Here is a 16,366-nt window from a genome sequence, read left to right on the forward strand (position 1 = left end):
TTGTCTTAATCACAGGCAGAATCAGGACCTTATCACCCAAGCAGAGGACAATTTTTAGTCATCTGACTTGGGTATGAAGAAAGTCTTTATTAGTTCTTAAGTTCTACTGACATGAGGGAGTTGGTCCAGGCTCTACATTTATTCTTTTGGTGAAGGAAACAAAAATGCTATTGCAAAATGCCACACAAAACCACTGCAGAGTGATGACAGAAATAACATCAGAGGGAAAGATATAGGAGAAATATACCAAAAGGGGAACATGCGCTAGAGGGATGACGTTAAAAGAATAAACCAGTTAAATAGACATCTGTGCAAAGGTAACAGGAATGATTCAGCAGATTTCTACAGAGCAGTGAAGGCTATCAGACAATGTCGGAAGACTTTTGCAGAAGATGCAGAATGGGAAACAAGTGCAATTAGTTTTACAGAGATTTTTCTTGCATGGCGTTAATGTAGATCACATAGGATCTGGCTCTCATCTGACACTAGAATAGATCAGTGACCTCAGAGTCAGAACATAGCGGAATTTGAATTAAGAAATCAAGCTCACAAACATTTCATATACTTGGTTTTAACAGACCCTTAACAAATGCTGTCCTGTTTTTGACACTGGTGAATGTGAGTGGTTGGATTCAGGAGGTAGGAACGTCAGCATAATCCTCCCAGCGATACCCTGGCAATCCACTTCCTTAGCGGCATATTGTTCCTCTGCTATCCTTCAATTGTCTGACCAAAGGGTGTTTGCTTATTGAAACAGCCCGATGTCTATGGAAATTAAAGACCAAAGCAAAGCTATCAAATTCTTCCATATTTTTTGCTGTGGTCAATCCAGAAGTGCTTGTTTTGTACATGAGGAGCAAATCAGGCTTCTCCTCTGTCATATAAACCTATGTTTTTTTAGAAAAATATGTTAGGAGAAACCCACAGCCCTACAGTAATGGAGAAAACCACAGGCAGGAATAAAGCCAAATGGCAATGAAGGACTTTGTGCAGGACAAGAAATTCCCAGAAAAGAAGGAGGAAATGTTAATTGAAAGACTATTATTTTTGTATTTGTCTATATAGAAATGCTCTTGGATTTTATCAAAATGCCACTTTTAGTTACTACTTTCTTACCTGAACAATACACTAGAAAAATCTTGATAACAATTAATTACTTACTTTCTGGATACTTGTATCCTCAGTAAGGTACCTGAGCCTCAGATCAGAGCTCTCTCTCAACAGTTTTACAGTCATAGCATGCTTATTAAGGAGACCTTGTATTTCCAAGCAATCACCTTAGAAGCTTCACTACAAGAAAAGAATGTGCAAGAAGACTTGGTAAGATTAGTGTGCACAAGCAATGCCATGCATTAGGTATGCAGCAGAAGAAACCCAACTTGCATGTCAAGTGTGAGACAAACTGTGACAACAATGCAAATCCATCCTCCAGTTACGGTCCTTATATACTCACCGCAGGTCTACCTGGTAACTACATACACCGTAGGTCTTGAAACTCCGCTGGTGTGACCTAAGCTCCTATGTGAAACGGCAGCAGACAACTGCGTCTGTGTATGAGGCTAAATTATGGATAACAGTTGGTTTTCATCCCTGTGGATTTTCCATCCGAATCTTTTTCCAGTTATAATAAAAAGGGATTTTTCTTACACATCAATCATAAAATTGTTTTTAAAGCTTCAGGACACTAAACCTCCAGGTAAATAAAAATGAATTTAAATGTAAAATCTGTTACGTACCCTTCTGCCTTCCACACAGCGCTGGAGCTCGGGCTTGGCTAGCACCGAGTATCGGCAGCCGTGGGGCTGCCACGTTATTTCTCTCCAGTCGCAGGTCCTGTTGTCAGAGCAGCTGAGGCAAGGGACAATCCACTGCCCTGGAAAACAGCAACAGGATGTCAGTACCTCCCTCTATTTTTCTGAGTAGCTTTATTATACAGCAAGTGAGATATTTTTTGAGTATTTTGTCATGGGAGTTTTCCCTATATTAAATGTCCCCCAACCCTTTGAAGAGACTATTTCCTTCCTCTGTGTTATGCCCTTTTCATTTAGCTACGGTGGGAGTTTTTCCTTTCCCTGAAAGAGCTGCAAATGCTCAAATTTGACAGTTGTTTGTGGGTTTGTTTCCCAGTTCCTGTTGCCTTTCTCATGGCAGCTTGTCCTTTCTCCACAGAAGGGATATGAGAAAGGGAAAGGGGGCGAGGAGGGTGAATGCAAAAAGAAAATATTTACATTCAGAAGGGTCTAAGGACAAGATTCATTCTTATCTACAACTAAACATCTAAAAGCTGGGTCGCTGGTTGAAGCTAGACTTTGAGAGCCCCTTGATAGAAAAATGAAGCAAGAGAGGCTGACTTCCCCTCGAAAATACTTATTTCTGTAACTTGTGAGAATTCAGAGGACTGTCCCAGGTTACACATATACATTTCGAAGGTGAAAGTAAGGTGAGATGAATAACCTATGTGATTTATTAGAGCCTGATCCCTATTTTTAAAAATGATTTTGCAGATCAGGAGCATAAAGTGGGATTACCAAAAGTCAGTGGGTTTTAGGCATCTCTTACCTAAGGTTGAATGGTTTTGTTATTTTGGTTTTCTAAAGGTATTCATTTCCAAAATCCTACAGGAAGTCTGAGGGATTTAACTTCTGAAGGAAGACAGAAAACTTTTCAGTTGCCTTTATATTCAGATCAATGCAAGAAATGCTTTTTCTAGCCCACAAAGGTGTACCATCCTGACAATATTTCCCAGCGTCTATGTAGCTCTGCTAGCAAAACCTGCCTTTGCTCTGATTAAAGGCATTACACGAGGAACACCAGGGAGGCCCCCAGGTCCTTGTGTCAATGCTATCAGGCCTTGCTAGCACAGCGGGGTTTCTCACCGCAGCCCAGCAAACAGCTCCAAAAGCAAATGTTTGCAGAGTAGACCTGGCCTTAGAGTTTGTGACTGTCACTGCTACCAGACAGCAGCCCCACAGCCAGCTGGGTGTGATAGATTGCTGCTGCACAAGAAGCCGGAGCAAAAAACCAAGGCTGCTGCCTATCGACTTTTATCAGGCCGGGACTGAGTGGGAGGCTGACCAAAGCAATCCTGCAGGATCCCAGCAGCCTTGGGAGAGTCAGCTGCTACCTCAGGAGCAAGGGAATTTCTAGGGAGGCAGCCTGCGCTCGCACTGAGCAAGTCCCAAGCAAATATGTTTTGGCAAGTAGCAGGGTGAGTTGTCTTAGCAGATAAAGAAGTCCCAAATAAAAGCACCAAGAACTGTTTGTATGGGAGCCCGCGCTGGTACATCTAAGGGCAGAATATATCCCACCGCAGCTCCATCTGCTGCATAGCCTGCACAGCTGCCGCTACTTCTGCGCTGCGCAGAACACGCTCACCCCACCCTCAGCTCCCCTTGCAGATGATGTGCAGCAAATAATGGCAGACTGAACCTAAATAAAAGCCTGGACACTGACTTTGCCACGCTGTGGGTCAGTAAGCATAACCCAGCTCCCCCGGTTCCAACGGGCGCGGGTGGCTCCCGAAGGCTGCCGCTGGGCAAGCAGCCCGGTTCAGGATGGAGGAAGGCGGGGAAGGAGGGATGCTCAGGACCATGGTGGTAGGGTGCAAGCGGGGAGACGGAGCTGCCCAGCGCCCCTGGCTCAGAGGAATTTCAAACTTGCATTGTCTGTGTCCTAATCACCCAGCTGTTTGTCCTTAAGGACAACGCTCCCCACTCTTCTTATCAGCTGAGGACGACTTTAAAATTCAAAATTCATTAAGACAGGAAAATAGCATGATTGTAGCCTGGTAATTTGGGGGGGGAGAAGAGAGACCTGAACTTTGGTCCCTGGGCAAGATCCTATGTAGACTTTTTATCTAGGGGTTAAAGTGAATCTTTATCTAAAGGTACACAGTGGATAACCAGGTTCTGGAGCAGGGAGTGCTTTTCCAGTTGAATATCCTGCTCAGCTGGGAAACCGAGGGCTGAATTTAGACAATTCCTCTTTCTTGCAGCCTCCAGTGCTGGCCATTGTGAACCCCTTCCTCAGGCCGGCCCTCCCTTGCCTTTGAGGTGCCTCGCTCGAGGTTGTGGCCTCCTGGCCACCACTGGGGCCAGGCTTGCTTTGACCCCCAAGATTTCTGTCGCCACTTGTGGATCTTGCCCTCAGCTCCCTCCGCACCCCCTTTGCAATCCACGGCTAAAGGACCATTCCCAGCTTCGTAGCAGTCGTACGAAGAGACAGAAAAGTGCAAGGTCTCAGATAACGCGGCAATAGGTGCCACGCAAATACCTTTTATTGCTTTGTGCCTTTTCAGTAACAGAGCAGGGACAGAATGGTTGGTTGGTTTGAGGTCTGGACTCTGAGACTGCCACTACTGTAGCGTTCTTCATAAATGATCTGAAAGTTGGTTTGGGCAGTGGTTTATATTTAAAAATTATATGAAAACTGGGCAGTTTTTTCCCTGACGTTGTAATTTTTCTTTCAAACCAAATACATAAAAGTTCTGGCAATGTCTACAACATCTGAGATCCCTCATTTTATGGAATTTTCTTCTTAACATCCCACACATTTATGAGCTGATCTGGTTTTAGGTAATAAACGAGAAAAGTAGAACTATATAAAATGAATATTGAGAAGCTGAGACATCTGAACAATAAAAGTTTAAACTTTGGCAACAGAAAGTGATAAGTACCTTTTGAAAAGCTTCCTTCAAATAGTTTGTTTGATTTATATTCAATAGCTCTCTAGGTATATTAAGAAAAAAATAGAACCATTTTTGGCATATGCTAAAGGTTAGTGGCAAATGTAAAAAAATTAGAGATTAAGGATATATGGAGATAAACTCATATTTATAGGAAGCACTGACATTTAATGCTAACAGAATAGTTGTAGTTTTTACATTTACATAGATTTTTTAAATGAGGCATGTAGATTTACACATTTTTAATCCAAATATTATGAACTTTTCCTATTGTAACTTCATGACAGTTAGTCAATGCATTCCTAACTTTCAAAAATAAGATTGTGTTAAAAGATAAAATGAATCTCATATGTAAAAGAACACGACAATTAACAGTGAAAAATTGCAAACAATCAATATTAGTTTGGAAATTAAGCTTATTTCCTATTGCAATTATAAGTTGCTTTTTCCCCATTTATATAAGGTAGCAGCACACAATGCAGCTTTCAACACCATTTCCATCAGCCTGCATTTTGTGGTGCTTCAGCTAAAAGAGTTATCATTGGCTCTAACAGGCAAGGGAAAGTTTACCTACAATTCAATGAAAGAGCAGGAAAGAGAGAGCTGCTGATAGTTTATTCACAAATTAAAAATTGGTAAAAACAAAGTTTTATGAAAGCCTGTAAGTAGGAGGTTTCCACAGGAAGAATGAAAGTAAACTGGATTTTTGGCTCATTAGAGCAATTTATCAGTCGCATACATAAATCTTCTGCTTAAGATATGAGATTAAACACTGCCAGTACTCCCAAAGACTGCTCTCCTAAAATGGCATGAAAAGAAATATACTTTTAAAATAATTTGTTAGGACTGTTTACTTTGTATTTAAAACATATTAGCCTAAAGTTAAAAGTTTTAACCAATAAAGGCTGACACTTAATTTGATAGTTTTTTTTCTTCTTTCAGCCTCTTTTATTTTTATTCAACCCTTCCCATTGTCATAGCCACAAAAACACATATTTTGCTTTCAAGATCAAAATCAAAGTTTTTCTCTAGTGCTGAACAATTATCCATATAAAAAGAGAAGAATTTTCTAAACTGACAGCTCAAAATTTAAATATTTAACCTAAACTGCTGCTAAAGATAGTTTGTTGATTTATGACTAGTTTACTTTTACATTTGGTATCTATTTGGCACCCTAAGACTTTTAAAAAACTTCTTCTCCTTGAATAGGCTATAGAAATATTTTTTTCTTTTTCTTTTAGCTGCATTTATGAAAAGCAAAACTAAAATTATTTTTAAAAGGACACAATTTTGATGCTAAAGAATAAATAGCCTTAGACCTACAGACTTATGTCCAAACTGAAATTTACTGTTTGTAACCAAAGGAGACACTCATTTGGTTGAACATCAGTTTATGTCCCTGCTGGACCCAAATCCAGATAGCTGTCGAATGCAAAGAGAGAGCTTGTACAGAATTATGTTAAACTGGATACAGTTGTAGAAAGTGTGGAAAGTGGGATACAACTAAAACGTGCATGTCACAGCCATGAGGCAGAACATTAGAAGTGAAGCTGTGATCTCTTACCCACCAGGTTTTGTAACTGTCTGCAGACCAAATCTCCACAGACTGCAGCAGCCAATTCACCTGCAGGAATTTAGCACAACTTGGGGTCCTCATGGTCTCTATCAAATTTTCTCTCTCTCTGAAGAGCCAAACACATGATTAATGCTTGCTGACTTCTGTATTATTGATAACACAGCAATACTGATGAAAGACCTAATTTTCCTGTGATAGCCTCGTTCAAACACCATTGAATCAAAGGGGATTTTCTGAAGGGAAAAGGATTTTTGTTGCTATGAAAACTGTAATTTCATTCCACGATCTAAAAAAGATGGAAGAGAGAAACTTCCCTGGTTGAATATTCCAATTTGTGTTTATTGATTTTTAAAAAAAGAGAGAGAGAAAGAAATCATGTAAATTAAGTGCATATTTGGTAAAATGCTGAGCTTCCTCCAAAGACTAGTGCCATGGTGACTAGGACAGGAGGAAGCCAGTTCTGCCTTTGGTTAGACCCTGAACTACTGTCTCTGCACTGCATCAAAAGACTAGAAGTGAGGCGTGAAATCCTGGTTGTACTGAATGGCAAAGCAGACTTCTAAGTTCTACCCTTAATGTCAGAGGAACTAAGGTTTCATCTCTACCTCTGCCGCTCTGCCTCTGCCTACGCATGCACAAACACCAGCGTCTGCCAGCACAGATACATTTTGCTGTGATAGTACGTCAGTATCCCTATACAACTAAGCTGCTCCCTGGCATAAGAACAGTGCATGACGCTGCCTTACTTCTGCAGAAGTTTTGAGTTTTCTTCTGAGAGGAAATGACGTTGCTTGGCTTCTCTGAAAATTTAACTTACTTAAGTAGAGATGTTGCTGCTTTAGCTGGGAATTTGCAATTGCTCCCATATGTGTTAGGAAAATGTTCACCGCGAGGATTAGGATATCATTCGGTTGTTACAAATTTGGCATGATTTTCCACAAAAAGCCATGCTTTCCAGGTCCAGTCGGAAGTTGTGACATACATTAAAACTATATAGCCACTTGTTGCCAGATACTGCAAACCCCAGTTCTAGGGTCATTAGACACCTCTTGGCAATCTTCACTTTATAAGCAGAAATTTTTCTTCCCTGTTTAATACATTTGTCCTTTGAGACTACATCTCCTGAAGTTTGTTTCCATTTTGATTGTGTATATTATTCGCAATAAGGCTGTAAAAGATATTTTATATTCAGCTTCACGTAGCTAGATGCAGTATTCAGAGGAAGCATGTTATGTATCAGGAGAAACAGGCTGTCTGCCCCAGAAGGACTCTTCTGCGGATTTGGTTTGGGCTTTTTAGTCAGGAACTTTATGTCCTGATATAGTTACATAGGATGGGTTGTGCTTCTTTATGATTCACAACTTGCTGTGTGATTAAAATACACTGCTAGGTAACAACAGTGTCTCCTTTGCGTGTTCCCTTCATATAACACAAAATTAATATATGCCTCTGTTTCACATGAAGTGATGCATTCAGGCAGTTCCCACATTCCTTTTACTTTGTATTGATTATTCCATGAGTTTGTGCAAATTGTGCTGTGAGAAGCTGCTCTTATCTATGGCAAGATAAAAAATACAGTTCTGTTAGTAGACCATACAGGAGTGTGGGGTTTTTTTCATTTGTCTAATGAAGAATTGAACAAAATTACTTATTGTCTAATCCAGCAACAATTTAAGCTATGAATAAGACTGCATACCTGAGCAGTCCTGGGGATTACTCAGATTTGTTAAAGTGCACTTGCATATACCTTCATGCAGCTGTGACCTAAACATGAATACCTGTCCAATAATCTGTTGTAATCTGGGTTTTCAATAAACCAGAGAGATGTCTTGATTGTATTAGTTATTGTATAATGTTTGATTTGTCCACCTTGTTTTTTAAGGTATCAAGATATGTAAAAACACATACTTTACTGTTTGAAATTGTAAATTGTTTTTGTGTTTCCAATATAGAAGTGGAAATATAAAATTCAAATAGATGAAAATGTTGTGTTCTTTTTCTAAAGTTAATTTTCATTTTGAGTAGATAATCCCTTCCATTTAGAATAAAGCACTTCTATTTTAAATGGTTTTGATGGAAATATTTCAATGCATTTTAAAGCCTACATGACAATAACACAAGCAGTGGTGGATCACTGATTAGAAACTTATTAAACAAAAAATTGTTACATAAACTAACCTGATTTAAAAAATCTATAACTATTAAAAGTGCTTAGTTAAATTTAGTGTGCGTAGGTTAGTGCATGTCCGTAGAAAAGAGGAAACGTTTCTAGTTTTACTCTGATGAGGTGCATGAGTTAATTCTCAGAAGAAAGAGGATTAAGTACAAACCTTTTGTGTCTCCAGCTTCACAGGTTTTAAACACCGTCTGTGAAATTGCTGAGAGGTATTCAGGAGACAGAGGCTGCAAGCCACAGGACTCCTCTGGACGAATTCGAGAACCACAGTCCTGAATTAAAATGAGATCTGTGAAAATGACAGCACTGCACCCATCCATATGACTTTGAAATCCTCTTCAAGGACATTTAAAGAGGAAAAAGGTTATTTGGGGTTGGTTCTGCAATTCATTCATCCTTTGCTCTTCAATATATATTTTTAACATGAAATTTAGGATCCTTTTTCCATTCAGACAATGGTTTTGTAATAAATTATCCCAATCCCCAGTAAATGTACAAGATACTACATTTGCTAAAGATATAAGAAAATTTATTAGGGCAAATATATATAACATCCCTGTAATGTCACGTTGTCTCTACTTATTGTACAAGCTCTACCTATTTGCCCTTAGCAATTTTGTATGCATATCTGCAGTCATACGGAATACATTTCTCTGATGACATGCCCCAAATTAGCTTCAGGAGATAGAGGTGCATAAAGGAAAAGAAAGAAAAAAGAAAAATTTCAAGGGGAAAATGTTTGAGCTAGTAGAATGGTTACAAAAACTTATTAGGGGTACTGAAGGAAAGGATTTAATAGAACTATGAATATGATCTCCTTGTGGGTCTTCATGTGAGATGTAATCCATAGTAAACCTCAGACACTACCATAAGGGTAACATAAACAATGGACATATTTATGTTTAAAAACATTCACCTTTTAATTAATTTTCTTCATAGAAAAGAATCTGACCTTTTTTTCACGTTCTAGTTAACTAAAGAGTTCACTAAGACCCACAATTAACACAGAAATATTTTATCTATATTTATGCTTGGATACAGAAATGTGGACTGGTTATTAAATCAACAGAATGTAGTAAAGAGCTAGAGACCACTAATGCAATGGCATACATTGTAAACACACTTCATAAGGAGCTGAGTTGCTCATATTTTGGTAATTTCTGATAAATTTTATAGGCATTAACAGAAACGTACAGGAGAATTAATTAATGCCAGATGCCTAAAAAATTAGCAGTAACAACCTGGAATACCAATCAATCAATTTGAAATAACTTTCTTAAAATTTGCAAGTGAAAAGTGTTATTGGCTTTTAGAAAACTTGATCGTTATTCTTTATGGAAGGCCAGAGGTGCTGTCAGCTCCCCAAAATTTCAGACGAAATAACCAGATAAATAGTGATTCCTTACCATAAGTTTTAGCACATGTGGGTTCTTATATTTTAAGTAATGGGCTATTTCAACTTTGTGCCTTATAGTTATAATGTTCAAGCATCCAGTGACATGATATAAATGACGTTGCAGCATTTGTGACATCTGGCAATTCTTTCGGTAATTTTAGGCATCTACAGCACCTATGGCTGCATGGGTTGCTCATTCTAGTTTTTCTTTATCGTTTCTGCAGAGAAATTGCATTGCTAGGACACATTTTTAATCTGTTTTAGATGTTCACTTCAGGAAAAAAATGAATCACATCCTAAAAATGCCTTTGTCCCTCAACTGTAACAAGAGTTTAGAACAATTCAGAGGCATATATCTACATTAGTTCAGATGAATTTCTCTTCAAATTACTTTGTAAAAATACTCATCCTCCATACTGCATTGCCCAAACTGGTGCTATTGCCAGTTGTTCCATCAGAAGATAGGAGCATTCTGGGGTCAGCGTTAGCTTAAGAAATAGTGTCTACTATCTCATATTTCGTTGTCTCACCCACACTTCTGTATTCTGATAAGCTTGCCAGAACACAATGAGGGTTTTTTTCACTAAAACCAAAAAGCTATAAAACTGGGACTTAAAATAGTGAAAAAGATCATTTTGTGAAAAAGGAGAAAATATTATAAAAATTTAACCATGGCAATCATTATTTAATGTGCTTTTATTTTTAAATACTGTATGAAAAATGCAGTTGTGGCCCTTTCTGGCTAAATGGAATAGTAGTCATGGTAATGTTCAATAATTCAAAATTTGCCTTTTTAAAGAATTGCATATGCTTAGTACTACTAATTAGTTACAACCAAACTACACAAATGGAAACACCTTTTTACTGGAGTTTCTTCATTTCAAGAAGGAGTATTCTTGAAACCGAAAAGAATAGTAAAATGTAATTTCTCCAAAAAGTAAAAAATATTTCATTGGTCTTTTCTTCACTGAAGTATGCGGATTTCTATTTTTATTTTCTAAAATGATATTAAAATTGGTTCAGCATCTGTCATGTAATATCTTTCACTGTTTCCATGAAATTATGCTGCATCTAGGATGTTATGCCTAAATTGGACCAATGAGCAAATGACAATTATGTCCTAATATTGTCAAGGTGAAACTTGGTAGTTAGTAAGATATGTACCACTGATATAGATGGACATATGAATCCATGCTGGAATTTAGTAAATACAGGTGGGTCTTGATTATGCAATCAAAACCCAAAGTGAAATAGTTGTCTCACCATTATTCTGATCTCAATTATTCTGACCTCATTAAATTCCATGATGGAAAAAAAAAATGACTTCAAAGGTTTAAGGTCACTTTTGTGCACAAAAAGTCAGAGAAATGGTAGATATGTGTGGGTTCTTTTGTACAGTTGTCCTGTTCTCTTCTTAATGCTCTATAACTAGCGAAAGCTGTTATGTCAAAATGAATGGCACGGTATCTTCTAGTGTTAAACTGTGATGTTGTCTTGGAGCCTCTGGGTCTGGACACACTGTACAGCTATTTGACAGTACTACTTCAACTAACATTAACATCAGAAAGCTTCTACCTTGCAGTAAAACAATTTGCACAGGACTTCACAAGAAAGCCTGAAATTCCTGAATGTGCTGCCATTGCTCTCAACATAGTGCTGTAAAATAACTTAACAGGGATTTTCTTGTTCATACCTCTGCCCAGGGTATGTGTTTAAACAAACAAAAATTGTTTTTAATTGCATTCCTTGGACAATATCATTAACAACAGTTTCATGTGGCTGATTTATTACCAATCACAATCAATACGCAGGTCAAACTACATCACTGATTCCCTTTGACTTCACTGTGTTTTCAAAGTATGCAAACCATGAATTTTAAAGGACGCCGCTTGTGTTTAATGTGCAATTCACATCTAAAACTATACAGTTATGAGAGATTGTGAATCACTGAACAAGACTTATTTGTTTCATCTTTACTTTTGTGGGAGGCCAATCCTTTATCATTATTGACATATTTAATATAATGTGCAAAATGAATCTGCGACAGCTAGAGGTTTACCACAGCCCCACCAATGTACGGCACATTAAGGGCTTTTCTAACCGCATGCAGATTTCTTAAGGTTTTCTTCAGGTACTGCAGTGACATGACATCCTTCTTGCCTTGCCCAAAGATGAAACATCTCGTGATCTTAAGTATGTTTACAAAAGATCACTCATGGCAAAGATGAGAGCCAGACATGTAAACTTAAAAGATAGCTCTTGCTCTGGTCTGCTCTCCCTGCAAACCTTCATTTTTAGAAGGCAGACATAAAAAGGCCCTTGAAATGTCTGGACTAGAATCAAAAGAAAAATTCCCCTGTGTTACATACTTCAGTGCACAGTTAGAATCAACTCTTTATAAGACTGGTTTGGCATTTTAGTAATAAACTGTCTTTTATCTTTACGGAAGATTTTCTGGACACTAGCAAATAAAAAAGGAATAAAGCTTTCCTCTGTACATCTAGATAGCTTTCATTCAACATCAGTTGATACTTAGAGAGTGAAGATTTCTGGAGTCCATCTGCTGTGTGAAATGAGAATTGTTTCTGTTCAGACTACACTACAGTGAACTTGATTCTTCATAGTTTTAGCCTTTAAGAGAACACACAGATTTCTGAGCCAGCTACTTTACAGTTTTCTCTAATTATTAATTTGGAGCTATTAATGCATATGTTATTTCACTTATTTAGAGTCTAGGTGCCTGATTTAATAAGAATTTTGTTTGTTTAGCTCAGCTTTCAATAACCGCACTATATTTCCTCTCAATTATATACTTATGCATATGCATATACATATACATACATAGTTTCACTCAGGTGTACATAAATATTAAAAAAAAATACCAGTTTTAAAATCATACAGATGTGTGTGTGTGAGAGAGAGAGAGAGACATAACCAAAGCAGCATAAAGATGATCCACACTCATGCAGCTAATATCACAGAATGAATGTCATATAGAAAATTCCGTTGTAGTTGCAGTTATGCTTTAGATTAAGAAATCTAACTTAACTATTAATGGATTTTTAATTGCTATTGTACCTTTTTCCCACCTCCACCCTAATGAAAGAATGATTACTCTGAAATTGCAGTAATTGCCTACAGATTAACCCAATAAGCTTCCACCAAACTGGAGGCAGTTAAAAAGAGAGAAGGTAAGAAGGCCATGATTTTCCTGGGAAAAGTCATATCGAGTAGGGATAAATTGTTCATCTGTGTTCATCTGAACGGTCAGTGCTCCAGCAGTGACAGGGCACCACATTACAAAAATAAAGTTACTTTTAGCATCTACAGCTGCTGTCAGGATTTTCAGAATTTTTCTGGAAAAACCCAACTCTGTCCATTCAAAGCTGTTGCTACAACTATCATTTTCAGTGGAAGTAGATTTATGTTAATGAATTGAACGCTCTGGAAACTCCCACCCGGGGGGGCTGTATCTAGGCTCTACACTCAGCTTTCTCAGTAAAAGTCCTTCTTGCATTTGCATTAAACCCCATAGCAATCAATGGGAATAGTGGGCTCAACACTTCGAGAAACAGGTAATTTCTGCTTCGGTACTCATATCTGAAATTGCACCCAGCCCAAATCACTGAAGACTACCCCCACCCGACTAAGAAAGGATCAGCATATCAGAATGTTTTAAACTAAACAACAAGAGAAATATAACTAAGCTCACAGGAATTCATTACAGCATTGCATACAACCAACATGTAGCCAAAATCCTGCATCTTTTTAGCATCCAGAGCCCACACGTGTCAGGGAACTAGTGCATGAGATAAACCTCATTCACTAGTTCTTGGCAAGGAAGGGAGGAGACGGCTCCATCCACCAAGCTCCGTCCCTGCAGCCCTCCGGGCAGCGCTGCCCGTGAGCCTGGCAGATCACCCAGCCACCTCCCCTAAGGCACCGCAGCCCTGCCTCATCTGATGATGCTGCCAGGCCGCCTTATTTCTTTTGACTGTTTACATTTTAGACGTGACAGAACAAAGCTTCCTGCGAAAGAGGTAATTTTGAACGCTTTTCTGCTGGCCTTTGTAGGCTCGCTGACTTAACTTTATTTGATCTGGTTCTATTTAAGCTGACCCGAGTTTCTCATGAAATCCTTTCATGTCTCTTTAGTCCATCTTTTTCTAGTGTTTTACACATAACTAAAACTGGATGAAAAATGATTAAAAATGATGCTATGGAAGGAATTCTAATAAAATTAGTCAAAGAGTGAGCTCATGAAATAGTGAAATTGTATCTTATTGCTAGGGAATAAATTGTGAGCAGATGGATTAGTTCCACTCTATCAACTTTATTAATATGGCAGTAATAAATGAAGGAACAGTTGGCATATTGACTTCTATTCAACTGTCTCCCTCTGTTCGGCTGCATTATTCAGTGATAGATGAACCTCCAAAGATTCAGAGGTTCAGGCTGGTTCAGTTCAATACCCAAATTAACTAGATTGAACTGAAACTCCTGGGTGTACAAAATAGGTCTAGAAAGCTCTCACAAGGAGATAGGCAGTCTCCCAAGAAATTTCAGTTCACTACTGCTTTTGGCTGGAAAACAATGACTATTATTATTCATCAAGCACTGTTTAAGACATAGATGAAGACATAGCCTACATCAAAAGACACACAAATCCATTAAGCAGAGAATATAGGATTAATGGGTTGAACTGATGCAGTAATACGCCTGTGTGTTGCAACTATGTTTTAATGGAAAGAAACTGCCACCACTGTGTTTTGTAAGGAACCTAATGTGCTCCATCTGCAAAAATGGGATAATATTTCCCCAATGACCCCAAAGGCACTGTCACAAAAAACACATTAAAAGACTATGTGATGCTCAGCTCCACACGGATCTGGTAGGGGCCATAAAAAACACTTTAGAAAAGGAGCCTGGGCACTCCCAGGGCTGGAACATGCAGTGCACAGACATCAGTAGGAGACTGGGAATGATATGAAAAACTGAGAAACTGGCCATATTGTCAAGGCATGGTGGAGACATCAGAGAACAGTTTGAAATGTGGACGAAGTGCAGCCATCAGTCTAAATTGCTTTCAAGTTCTTACTAGTGCTATTCATGTTGTTGCTATAATTCTTATTACTTTGTCTTAAGAATAAAGGCATACCATGAATTGCAGGATTTTTCTCTCTCAGTCACAAACTTCTGCATAGAAAATTTTTTTGTGAATAATGTCACATGCTTTAACCAGTGATGGAAGAATGTCATATCTACACAATATCTTTACTATCTGCTAAAGAGCTTTTGAAAATCCCAGGAGGTGCCTCTCTACAGAGATGACTGCCTCAAAGCACATACAGATTATGTAGACAAATAAATTTCATCTTGACACTAAAGCAGATGCAAAGTGGCTTCCTCTGCACTGAGAATGCTAACCTCACAGAAAGCTAAGAAACTGTTCTGAGAAATAAGCACTACTTAGCAAGAGAAAATATTGCAAGTTTCATATCACTATTTTAGTATCTTTTATGTGTGTGGAGAACATAAAAGAATTCTTTCAAGCTATGAGGGATTTTGATTCAATTCCATTTTACATCATGTTTAATACTGCACACGATGTCAGTTAGACTCCCTATCTGCCTTCCTGTTCCCAAATAGTCAATAGTTCAAAGTTCTGCATTTGTGAACCATAGAACAGAAATATTCACATGAGGGCTAAAAAGCATGACTCTTAATCTAGCCGGGACTTGTGAATTATGATTCTGAACAGCTCAGAGATGCAGAAGAATTACTTGAATTAAGACAGCTGAATGTGAAATCCAACTCCATTAAGAATAAAATATTGTAAACATAAGTATTGGAAAACATTTCAAACTGTACCTAAAGATAATTACAGCTTTTTTTTCAGTATTTGAAGCTAACATCTGCATGGATTTTTCAATTGCTTTCTTAGCAAACATGTTTTCCTAATGCAACTAATGATGTTTTTCCCAAGGAAGAACAGTGATGATTTCCAGCTTGTATGCTTTATAAACTAAAAATACAAAGCAAGAAAAAAAGGAATGAAAAGTATTTAGTGTTTCTTCCTCCCTCAAAATGAAGATAAAACAGGAACAAGGAATAGCAGCTAAAGAGAGGCATTTTGCTATTTTAGGTTCTGGTGTTTTTTTAGTTTAAAAAGTGACACAGTAATGTTGACCTGGAGCCCTTTAAGAACTGCATCAGTTTTGGATTCCCATTTAGTCCTCCTCTTTCCCCCCGTCTTTTCCCAGTGCAAGCTCTAAATGTGAACGGATTTGAATTTTGCCAATTCCACTATCTGAAAATGGGGAATAGCTTGAGAAAACCATGTACTTTGATAGTGCAAGAAGCAAGTATTTTGTGTGATAACAAAAGGAATTATTAGGTATTTATGGTTCTCTCTCAATAAAGTGTTGATATGGCCCTGACTGTTTTCCCTACTAATTAGGTAAAAAATATACTATATTAGCTGGGCTTGTGGCTATTTTTAAGGAGCATTCTCTTCTACCCTCCCATGTTCAG

At 38.1% G+C, this 16,366-nt stretch overlaps 1 protein-coding gene across 3 annotated transcripts in view; it reads right to left on the reverse strand.

Annotated features, from left to right (window-relative positions):
- CPED1 (cadherin like and PC-esterase domain containing 1) overlaps positions 1–16,366 on the reverse strand; it is a 185,282-nt gene that overhangs the window by 19,091 nt on the left and 149,825 nt on the right. For all 3 annotated transcript variants that reach the window (XM_041123298.1, XM_030014960.2, XM_030014959.2), the window contains 2 exons: positions 8,591–8,708; positions 1,737–1,873 (listed from right to left, as the gene is read on the reverse strand). In XM_041123298.1, the coding sequence (XP_040979232.1) occupies positions 1,737–1,873; positions 8,591–8,708 (255 nt within the window). The remainder of the gene's footprint in view (positions 1–1,736; positions 1,874–8,590; positions 8,709–16,366) is intronic.

Source organism: Aquila chrysaetos, chromosome 5 (assembly GCF_900496995.4).
Source record: "Aquila chrysaetos chrysaetos chromosome 5, bAquChr1.4, whole genome shotgun sequence".
NCBI lineage: Eukaryota > Metazoa > Chordata > Aves > Accipitriformes > Accipitridae > Aquila > Aquila chrysaetos.